Here is an 11,723-nt window from a genome sequence, read left to right on the forward strand (position 1 = left end):
GAGACACTGAACCAGAGTGAGGCAGAGCAAGTAATGATTCGATGAGGAATCCGTGTACTGGAGACAAAACTGAGATAACGTGCTTAGGCACTAGCTGATTGTCTGCGATTACACAAATACTAAGTATTTACTCATTTCTTTCACTTTATCTTAAAAAATGAAAGACATCATATGCATATTGCCTGTGCAAATAAACAACCTGAATATCAGTGTCACGCTGAAAATGATGACAAGTTTGGCAGCGACTGAGTGAGGCTGAAGGGACAACAGGGAGCATTCACACCACGCTTTGGGCTATATTTAGCACTGGCAGGCAGGAGCAGGTTAGACTTGAAGTCTGGGAATTACCAAGTTAGTCATCACTTTAGCACATTTTACTACACATGCTGCACACTTAACCCCACACATAACACAGAACATATATTATAACAAGTGCTATTATGAGCTAAATCAGCAGACATGTAACACTAGAATTAAACTTCCTGGATTCGCCAGATGGGTGAGCTAGACGATTGTAGTTTATAAGACATTTCTGGTGTCCTGTTAATTTGTTTTGAAACAAAACCTTAAAATTTGTGTTTTGCTATGCAACGCACATCCCAGGATCTTTCTTTTTTTTTTGCATCATCTTTTATAATGAAGGAATAGACCCATAGTTAAGCACGTGCTACAGGGAGCTACACCACAAGGATGAGGGAAAATGTGAAGGTGTGGGTGTAGCAGAAAGGTGGCAGATGAACATGCTGAGTTACAAAGGTTTACCTGTCTTTGGGCAGAAGTGGCCAACTGTATCTGACAGAACTTCACAGCCTGGTCCAGAGCCACATCCTCATCAACCTGAGACAGGAGAAAAGGCAGAATAAGGATTTTCGAGCAGAGGAACGCAGTGTATCTACAGATAATCAGATTCCACGATGTCAACTTGTTCACATACGTTTCCGTGCAGTATAAATACAGAAGCAATGATTATAGCACCACAAATTCATCAGATTTCTGAAGTGACCTGTCCTGAGAAACATACAGTGTTAATTAATCCTCATACACCAACGCCAAACCGACAACAACTTAATCTGATTCTGAGCCAGCACGATTTTTTCTCTCCTCAGCTTTCGCATCTGATCATTAGCACAAGTAAAGAAAGGCGTAGTTCAGCTGGTGGATGTGTGGGAGTTGGCAAGCTTAGCTAGAGAACAACACCGCACACTCGAAGCTGGAGTAGGCAGCCAGGTTTTGGCATCTTCGGGGACACAAATTGGATAATAACCTTTCAGCATATTGTAACTCAAGTACTCTGAGAAAGATCTAGAATCTACCACTGATTGTTTTCAGGTTTTAGAAAATTAAACCCCAATTGGAGAATTTAGGCAATCACAGGTCTTTGTTGTCCAAATGTTTTCCAGTTTATAGGCATGTGTTAAAGGTCCTCCGTGACTGCGAGACATAGTTGTCTGTATGAGTTAAGCATACAACTTCCACCCAGAGGAGTGGGCGTAAGGCCTGTGAGAGGACAAATATTTAGGGAGACTTTATTTTTCCTCCATCGAATTTTTGTCTGTGGCAGCTTTAACAGCTGCATGAGCATGTTTACAGCGACGTTCGCTGTCTGCAGCAATTCAGGGACCCCCAAAGGGAGGGAATTTACAGCATCCTCAATCGAGTTTTCAAACTGCTTATTGTAGAAACAGACCGAGTCAAGCTTCAACATGTCACAGAGGACAGCCCTCTGCTTTCATCTCTAGCTCTCTGCAAACTCTTTACTTGTTGAACTTCCTCCCCACAAACACACAAGGATGCATGTGTGTGCATGCTTATTTGCCAGTTAGAACTTCTCAAAAATCCCTTGCAACCCCCCCCCCCCAAATAAAAAACCCCACAAAAAAGCCCAAAAAATATCTGACAGGTATGGAGGACCAACACCACTTTCTAGAGAACTGTAATGGCATCATTAACAGACAGTGTTTGTAAACAATTGAGCATTTGAACAAATTCTGAACCAACACAATGTTCACATGATGATGCGCATTTGAGGATCTTTTTTGAGGTAGTAATGAGCAACCAGTATTCTCTACTCGTCAAGCTGAAATACTTTGATGGCAGGAAATGCTCAATCTACATACACACTTAGTGGGTTTTTGTTTTAACACCTCAGCAGAGAGGTTAGAGACTGAAAAATGTCTTGAGTGTGATATGCAGCACTGCTGACATAAACAAAAATGAAAAAAAATAAATCAAAAGGTACAGATTTAAAATATAACCATGTGCAGGTGTGTTTTGGGGGGGGGAAAGAAAAGAGAAAACAAAGCATTTGCAGTTTGTGTAAGTAGGTACACAACCACAAGATGGCTTTGGAAAATGTCCAGGCTTATTAATTGCGTGATTTGGTGACAGGAAACATGCTGCGCCTGGCTCTGGCTTTTAGGTACGGCTCTGAGAAAATTATTCTCTAAGCTGTTTCTTAAAAAGCACAGGAAAAAGAATCTTGCTGCAAAGCTAAGCGCCCAGAAAAACCAAGCAAACGATGCAGACAGTAAACCACTCCATTCAATTTTTTATCTCATTCTTGCTGTATTTTCAAAGTTAATATTTTTCCAATGGAAACCACATGGCTATTCTATTTTAACTATCTTAACATAATTCATTAAAAGAAGCCTTCTGTTTCTAGAAATATCCTACAAAGTTTCCATTTCTGTGTATGCACTTTGTCACGGCACACTTTGCATCAGTTGTGCTGGCAGTGTAAAAACAATCTTTCATTATCAATTATACTTTGATGGCAAAAACTAGCCGGGGCTGACATGAGAAAACAATTTGCTTTTCAGTGCAGAACCTGATATCAATATATATCAATGTGAAAAGTTAAGAGGCCAATCCCAGGAATTCATAAAGTGAAATGTAGTGATAAATTTCACTGTATCTTTAAATCAGCAGTGACTGAGCCAAAGTGGTTTTTGCATGCTTTAGAGGTGGATATATATAGCATGAGAGAGAGAGAGACAAGCGAAAGAGAGAAAATATGGCTATTCCTATTTAAAAATACCAAACTACATTTAGAGTCAGCAATCTATTTTAGAAATAACAGCAAAAGGACGGGACACACCGAGGTTGAATTTGGGTTACTCAGAGTAAAAACAACCGCACCTTGAGCTGTATTTGCTGCAGAGCTCGAAAACTCAAAGTGGGAAAGTCCCTGATTGTCAATAGGAGTACTGTTACTAATTCAGTTAGAAAAGGGGTTTCCCGAGTCCAAATTATTTTAGGAGGATTCTCATTAAGAATGTATGACTTTGCAAAATATCATTTAAAAAAAAATGCAGTGCGGTTATTGCAACAATAATGTTACCTATATGTGCACAGTGAAGACATGTGGTGTGGCACATCTGCAAGAGGTTTACCTGTTTTATGAGCATATAAGTCTCTGACATTATCTTTTCAATGCGCCCCAGGTCGTAGGTCATGACTTTCTGGCCTTGTTGCCACACTCTGTAGGCATCAAGCAGGAGGGTTTTTCCAGACTCTACATCCTCTAGAAGTTTCCTCTTCCTGTTTGGCTTTCGTAGTAACCCCTGATCAGTCCCACTCGCTGCCACGGTGGTTTTGGGTGCTGAGGCTTGAAGCTGCTGCTGTCTGGAACTGATACTTAGCTCCTCCAGAGAAAGTTCTGGTGTCCGGCTGATGTCAGTGACTTTCTGCTGAGGCTCAGTGCCACTCACTGAGGTCTCAGCCTGTGTTTGGGTGCCCTGAGAATCTGTGGCATTAGAGGGTTTCCTCCAGTGGCAGATGTCCAGGTCCATGGGTTCTGCAGGCCCTGCTTTATGCCCCTCATTCCCAGGAGTCTCTGCCTTCCCAGGGTAGCCCTCCTGAACCTTACTCCCTTTATCTATTGACGGTAGTGGTGATGGGGTGAGTTGCGCCTGGGAGGCTTCTCTTGGACCTGGATCAGTAGCACAGGCGCCCTCTGTGAGTCCAGGCTTCTTAGGCACGGTGTGTTTGCTGTCATCTGAACTGGGCTTGTTGGATGTGTCTGTTGTGGTCATCTCCCCCATGGAGGGCGCAGGCGCTTTCTGAAGCTGCTCAGACACCTGAAAAAGAACAGAACCTGTCAAAACATGAAGTGGGTGCATGCCAAATGGGTAAAACACTGAGTGGCTCTCGGCCGTGCATGTGCACAGTGGGCTGTAGTAGTCTTACCCCAGTGAGACTGTTCAGATTGTCCTCCAGGACTTTTACAGTTAGGAAAAATGCTCTCTTGGCCAAAACCTGGCGATCAACATCCCGTAAATACTTCCTTCAGAAAGAAGGAATAGAGATGTCATGGAACGAATAAAAGACATATGACAGAATTAACATCATCACACAGAACGTGGTGCTTACTTTCCCTGGTCAGGGGTTCTCTGCAGCATAAAAGAGACTTTCAGCAGAGTATCGTGATCCTTGAGCTGAGACAGCACCTCCAGCAAGAGGACAATGGATCGGTTCATATGAGATGCAAAACTACCCGGGCGATCAATCTCATCTACTGGAATACGCCAGATGCCCTGGACAAGACAAGGAGAAAACAAAGGAAAATGCACAGTTAGGTTTGACTATTTTACTCATCATTGTTGCTAGCAGTTGGAGTAGGAACAGTCAAAAGAAACAGTGCAGTTACCCAAGAGTATTTCAAACTTCCCAGTGAAGCCAAATGATCTCCAGCAGCTCAAACAAAAGTTACCGCTCAATATTCCAAAAGTCCAATTTGTAAAATTCTGAAAGTTGGTGTTTTTATAAATGCTCTCTGCTGCTATTCTAAGTTTTCAGAGGCATGTGGAGGGCATGACACAACGGAAACAATTAACGGGGACATGTGGAAAAGCTGAAAGGAAAGAAGGTAGTGGGGAAAGCAAGAAAAATTAATGTGACTGAAACACATGGCTTTCAAAGAAGAAAGCCCTAATGAGGGGATGGAAAGGCTGCAGGAGAGATCTAGCGGTCTAGCTTGCCATGTAGGAGATATTAAGAGAGAGGGGGGCTTTCTCTCTGGGTGCACATGATGGGCAGTCTCATTAGTGCTCAGTTCTGTCCAAGCAATGAAACAGACCAACAGACTAGCTGCCAACAAACAACGTCCTCTTCCCCCCCCTTCTTTTTTGTTTTTTTAAATGGAGCACTCCACCTTTTCAGTGAGCACATGTCCACTCAGCAGGTAAACTGAGGAGAGGATCTGCACTCTGAAGCTACTGATGCGAGTGCAGATGGTGGCCTAGGCAGCACACAGGCTTCAGTCGCAAAGCACATGGCACATAGTACAGTTACAGACTGTGTGTGTGTGTGTGTGTGTGTGTGTGTGTGTGTGTGTGTGTGTGTGTGTGTGTGTGTGTGAGTGTGTGAGAGAGACAAATAAAGATGACCATATCAGGATGGAACAAAAACAAATGAGATGGCTCTATCAGCTGCTGGAGGCATGGGGAGCATGGCGCTCCTCCTAACAGACCGCTCCAGATTGTCAGATGACATTTTCAAATCCACCGGAGAGGAACAAAGCAGGAGAGATAAACCTATCAAAACAAAATCCATGCTTGAAGATGCACCTAGAGCCTTTTAACCTAGAAAATTAAATGAAATGCAAATGAATCCCAGAAAACCTGATACATGTTGTTTTTAAGCATTCCTAATTTCTGTTAGTATTTTTGTTGTACATAGGAATCTTTTTGGACTGTTTTTTAAGCAACTTTTGTGATGATAATTAAAAAAAAAACCCAAAAAAGGTCAGGAAAGAAATCCCACGAACATTGCTCAAATGTCTGCACAAAGACAAGAAGATTTATTTATGATGTCATGCGACGCAATCAGGCCAGGCTTGGGAAGGTTTTTAACCTTTCAATAAGCCTCCAACATTTCATGGAGAAGAGTTGTTCTTTACAGTAGCATCCAACCTCAGCAAATCTGTTTAGGGAAGCAGAGCCATGGGTTTACACAGATTATGAAGCAGCACAGCATCTAAAGCAGATTTGTAAGACTTTAACTGCAATAATTTTAAGCATCTTTTTTCCCCCTTTTTGCTGCAGAAAATATGAACACTGCTTGATATCTGGAGCTTAAGCCCAGACGTGGCCAGTAGATCACGTAAGAATCAGGCAAGGGGTAAGACGCACAGCAGACAAACTCATACTTTAGATGTGTTTTTCCAATTAAATAATAAGCTGGTTAAAAGGGAAAAGCAGAAAAAAGGCAAAAAAACGGCTATTGGACTTTACAGTTATACTGAACTGGGGAATTCTTTGTTTGCAAGCCAAATAAAAAAAAACTGGCTGTCTTATCTACTTCATCTTCTCATGTGTAAACATGCCATGGACAAGGAAAGGCATGAAAAAAGAAAGTAAAAAGGCAGGAAAGTTGCACAAATTAAGCGTTGCTGTGTCTTAAAGCAACGCTATCCCATGTTACATCAACTACAGTTTCACTATAACCAACTACAACTTTAGATTGTACGATTTCGAGGGGTGGGGGGGATCCAAGATGGCTGGTCTCCTGCTAAAGCCATGAGCATTTGGCAGGTTGTTGGTGTAATTTTATATCTTCCTAAATTCTTCTCTGCATTAGTCCTGACATGCAGAAATCTGAAGAATCTAAAGAATAAAAGACTCCAGGAGTGTCCTTTACAGTTCTGTGCAATCTAACAGAAACATCACAGATTTAAAAACAGCTCTACTCCAAGGTACAGCTACTATAAACACAAATTTGCGCTCGATTTTGAAAAGAAAAAAAAAAAAAGTCAGAAGGAACGAGAGGAGGCAACTCACCATCACCAAAGAAAGCTACTCCACGACGCCTGTGTTAGTATTCTTTTGGACAGTTTCCTGTTGGTGGTGGCAGCACCAGCAGTGCCTCCACCCTGAAAGAGGCTCACGCTCTCAGAGCCAGGGGTGGGCTGCATTTGGGTGCTAGGGCAGCACGAGCTGCAGAAGAGGAGAAGAGGGAAGCACAGCTGCACATGGCAGAACAGGAAAAGAGAAAGAGAATGGCAAGAGGAGAGACTGTGCCGGAGTCTATAAGCTCAGTACGCCACTGACAGTAGAGCTGACTCGTTCTTCTCCTGATTTCAAACCCTGCCATCTCAAAACAAAAACACCCACGCACTCCATCTCCGCTTTCCCCCTGACCCCAGCCTGCTGGAGTTCTCCACCCCCCCCTCCCCTTCTCTCACTCACTCTCCCTCTCACTCTACACAGCATACATCCAATCCTCGTAGGTCTACGCCAGCCAATTGGAGGCTGGTGGAGAAACTCCCGCCCATTAGTGCACACCCACACAATACACACAAACAGGGGAGTGCCAGAGAGAGAGAGAGAGTAATGAGGAAGCAGAGCAATAGAGTGAGGAGTTGAGTAGAGTGAAAAAGAGCCAGGGGGAGGGGTAGAGCGTGATCAGCCTGAAGACAGAGCAACAGGAAAAGAACAAGAGAACATAAACTGGCTGAAAAATGAATTCAGTGCTACCTCATCTGTGTAGTGTGATGCATCAAGAGGATGACGAACCAATAGTGAGAAAGGAAAGGCAAAACTAGCAGAAAAAAAAAGTCCCTCAAGGTTTGTGTAAGTAAAGCCCCCCCCCCGCAATCAGCCACACAAAACAGTGTGAAGAACGGTGCTGCCTGAACAGATTGTGTTGCGTACACATATTTCCTCAGTCAGCCAGCAGCACAGCAACAGCAGCCCTCACCTTCTTGTTTTCCTCTCCTTTAACTCTGGTCGTCTCTCTCCAGCTGGCCACCAAAAACATACTAAGGAAACACACCTTGTTTTTCCCGCTTCCTGTTGTGAGTGTAAAAAGAAGTGCTGAAAAATATCGAGCTCACTCAATTACAGAGCAGGAGAAGGCAATGAAAAACAGACTTGCAGCCAGAGTTAACCCTCCAACATGCAAATCCAAATATCAACTTGTACAAAATGAATTCATTGGGCCAACACGCCTCCTCTAAGAGAGGCAGAAAAAAAAAAACACAACAAGGTTCTCCTAAGTGAGGCTCCACCTACAGCACGCTGCACAGCTGAACACACAAATGTTTGAGTCATACATCAACTGACTCAACTGTGTTACCCTATAATATAACAAGACAGCGAAGCTCACCCATAAACAAAGTTAGATTCAAGTGGTTGAATTAAACGTGAATGCTCACCCGACACACACGCACAAAAAAGGGTATCATTTCAAAACATGACAGAAGCGGAGTTACGTCTGTCTGAAATATAGCAACAAGCACGCCCATTTTCTCTGGAGCTACGTGAGTGGGTGGAAGAATATTCAAGTAAGATGAGTGGGTGTGTGGCGGGGGAAGGAAGGAGGTGGTAACTGTGCCTGAGTGAATACTCAGGGACTCCTCACGACTACTCAACAGTAGTCTTGTAGCTAAAGCCGCCTGCTGTTACAACAGCATTACAAGAAATATCATTACAACTCAGTTTTCTCACTCTGTAAACCACTGTGGAAATAATGGCTACAATAATCCCACTGCATGCCTGTAATGACGACACTGAAACCAAACAGGGTGATTTGGAAATTCAGAAAAATCAGTATGTGATGTTGATGTTACATCACATTATCTGTATAGTTTAAAGGGCTGAAATACGATATACTGAATCCTGTTACTAATGAGTCTTTGGTGGCAGCCGAGTCTGAGTTTATAACATGCTCACTGGATTATAAACATGTGACATCACTTGGGTCATAAATAACAAATTGCAGACTAAAGAGGAAACATTTCTGCTTTGTATCAAGTGTGACAATACACACATCAATAATGTAAAGCTAAATTATATATTGGTATCTGCTACCAAGTTTAATCATTATTCAACAAAAACATATAGTATGTTATACTCCTTGTTTGAATGAAGCTTCCGAGCAATGCGTTTGGGCTAATAATATTTTCAAACCCAATAAAACTGACATGGGACTTAGTCAAAACAAAGTGTACGTGTTGCTCCCTTAAAACCAAACTGCATTTTACATCTATTCCCTGCATCTGAAAAGCCAAACATTTTAAAAATTAGTTTAATTTAATTTATACAGCGCCAGCAACACCAGTCGTCCCAAGGCTTTTTATATTGTAAAGTAAAGACTCTACAGTAATACAGAGAAAACCCCAACAATCAAACGACATTCTCTGAGCAAGCACTTGGCGACAGTGGGAAGGAAAAACTTCCTTTTAACAGGAAGAAACCTCCACTCCCTGAGCCTGGTTCTGCTGAGGAGAAGAGTAAAAGAGCCAGAGATGAATAATTAATGATTAAATGCAGAGTGGTGTATAAACACAGAGGTGAGGTGAGTTAGTGCATCATGGGAATCCCCCATCAGTCTAGGTCAATTGCAGAATAACTAAGGGAGGATTCGGGGTCACCTGATCCAGCTCTAACTGTAAGCTTTAACAAATGGAAAGCTTTAAGCCTCATCTTAAAAGTAGGGTGTTCATCTCCCAAATCCAAACTGGGAGCTGAAGAGGGGCCTGAAAGCTCAATGCTCTGCCTCCCATTCTACTTTTCAATATCCTAGGAACCACAAGTAAAGCTGCAGCCTGAGAGAAGTGCTCTGTTAAAAATAAATGAATAAATAAAAGAGAATCTGTCTAGACAGACATTTATGCTTCTTATGTATGCTTCTTTCTGCAGATGGATGTGCTTTATTAATGTGTTTTGCTTCTTCTTTTCTTTCTATCACAATTACTTTAATGTCATAATCACATCCCACCTTATACTGGTTCACTTGTGCTGACAACCACACTGATAAATTATGCAGCATAACTTCATCTGGATCATTTCTTTACAGCAGTATGTAGGTTACTTTGTGCAGTTAATGTAACCCTGCCAATGCGAGAGGGAAAAGTAGGGCATCATGACCTACATTAGGGAACTTAGTATTCACCAACAGGCTCAATGAGGTGTGTACTCAGCTGAGAGTCAAGTCTCTTTGACATCAAGAGGCGCCACGCATCATGCCACATGCTTGATGTAATCACACTAGCACATCAGACCTGCTGCAGATGAAGACACAAGTTGAACACACAGAGAATATTTAAGAAAAAGTCACACTAAGTGATTAGTTTCTCTCAAATGCAGCTGTTGACTGTCTGCTGAAAATTACTCACCTAAAGGTATAGTTTTCCTGAACGGTTCAAATTCACTTCAAGCCAGCAAATCTGTGTGCGCCTAAACTTAAAGACTAGGGGAAAACAGGCATTTCTCATTCATATTTAGAAAGGTTTAGATTGTCTTATGGCAGATACAGAGTGCTTGGTTCAAAGTGAACAGTAAAGCTCCAACAGTTGGTATGCTAGGGTGGCAGGTTTGCCTACAGAAGGGGCTCTGAAACAACCCAGTGGGAGCCAAAGAGCAGCAAAGCTTTCCTCTAGCTCAGACCTGGCCCTCATCGTTTCCACAGTCAGTTAACATTCTGTAGCCGACATTTGACTCTACGGCCCACACAATCATTTATGTCCAAAATAAGGTTCACTGCTAAAACGTGCCTGACAACTGAATGATACAAGGTGCTGACATGACGTAACATTCTGTTTGTATTATCTGGCATGTTAGTGAGAGTCTTTACGCTTTGACAAATCACACAAAGAGCAAATAAAAAAGTAACCTTTTTTCTGCACATGCTGAGAAGGCATAGTATGTGCTTCAAGTGAAAAGAGGTAAACAGACTGACATGCAGAACAGATGACAGATTCTGACAGTAATCTCCTCCTCTGGTACCCAACAGAGGTCTCATAATTCTGAAAGGCAGATAATGCAGTGATGGCCCACTGTGTGACTCAGATTATAGTAGTGCTTGTCTTTAGTGATCCATATATAGGGCTGATTTTTGTGAATCCAGTTGATTCGTGTGTGTAAACCTAACTATGGAATGCCAATTATTCACAGCAAGCTGCACAGAGTCCCAAATGATCTGAACACTTAATGTCAATAAATGTTCTTACGTTCTTATGCTGAGGCTAAACTTTATACAGATGAGACAACAACCACCTGGGTATGCATGCAAGTAATTTGGGATCTCTTATGTGACATGATTCTGCGCCTGCACATTGTAGATTGTAGTTGTACAGAAATGTGCTTAAAGAAGCTAGCTGTTTGCCATCACGTCACCCATCGGTTTCTAAAGATTTTCATGCCTGAACACAATACTATAAAATACATAAAATACTAAAAGTTTGCTCAGCAAACCTGAAGCACAAACCTCTTTGACAATCAATACAATAAGCCATAATTGTCAGATAACGGTCTAAAAGACACCACAAACAATTTAGTGATTGATTAAAAGTGTTGCGATGATATTCCCAACCTGAAGCCTTAGCAAAATCCAAATGGATTAGTCAATTTAAAAATAAAAGTAAATAGTAAAAACATGCAGTGGATATGTAAGGGGAAAGTACCCATAGCAACAGAAACCATTTAATTTTGTACCCGGCTGTAAAATATGCTTTTTAATGCTTTAGTTGGTGAGTGGGATTGACTCGTTTTTGGAGCAAGTCTTACGTGGCCACAACAAGAACTGCAGTTTTTTGCACTTCTGTGTTTTCAGTTCCAGAGGCTGCTGCTTGTTTTAATGGCATAATAATAACCCTCTTATAAAACATGCTCACATTCAGCAAAAGACAACAACTACAGTGGGGCAAAAAAGTATTTAGTCAGCCACCGATTGTGCAAGTTCCCCCACTTAAAATGATGACAGAGGTCAGTAATTTGCACCAG

At 42.0% G+C, this 11,723-nt stretch overlaps 1 protein-coding gene across 2 annotated transcripts in view; it reads right to left on the reverse strand.

The window, feature by feature from the left end:
• cabin1 (calcineurin binding protein 1) overlaps nt 1-11,723 on the reverse strand; it is a 39,746-nt gene that overhangs the window by 7,749 nt on the left and 20,274 nt on the right. For both annotated transcript variants that reach the window (XM_005729588.1, XM_013909912.1), the window contains exons 31-34: nt 4,372-4,535; nt 4,189-4,285; nt 3,393-4,079; nt 763-837 (exon numbers count right to left, since the gene is read on the reverse strand). In XM_005729588.1, coding sequence (XP_005729645.1) covers nt 763-837; nt 3,393-4,079; nt 4,189-4,285; nt 4,372-4,535 — 1,023 coding nt within the window. The remainder of the gene's footprint in view (nt 1-762; nt 838-3,392; nt 4,080-4,188; nt 4,286-4,371; nt 4,536-11,723) is intronic.

The sequence above is a fragment of the Pundamilia nyererei genome, unplaced genomic scaffold (assembly GCF_000239375.1).
Source record: "Pundamilia nyererei isolate P.nyererei 1_Seehausen unplaced genomic scaffold, PunNye1.0 scaffold00033, whole genome shotgun sequence".
Classification (NCBI taxonomy): domain Eukaryota; kingdom Metazoa; phylum Chordata; class Actinopteri; order Cichliformes; family Cichlidae; genus Pundamilia; species Pundamilia nyererei.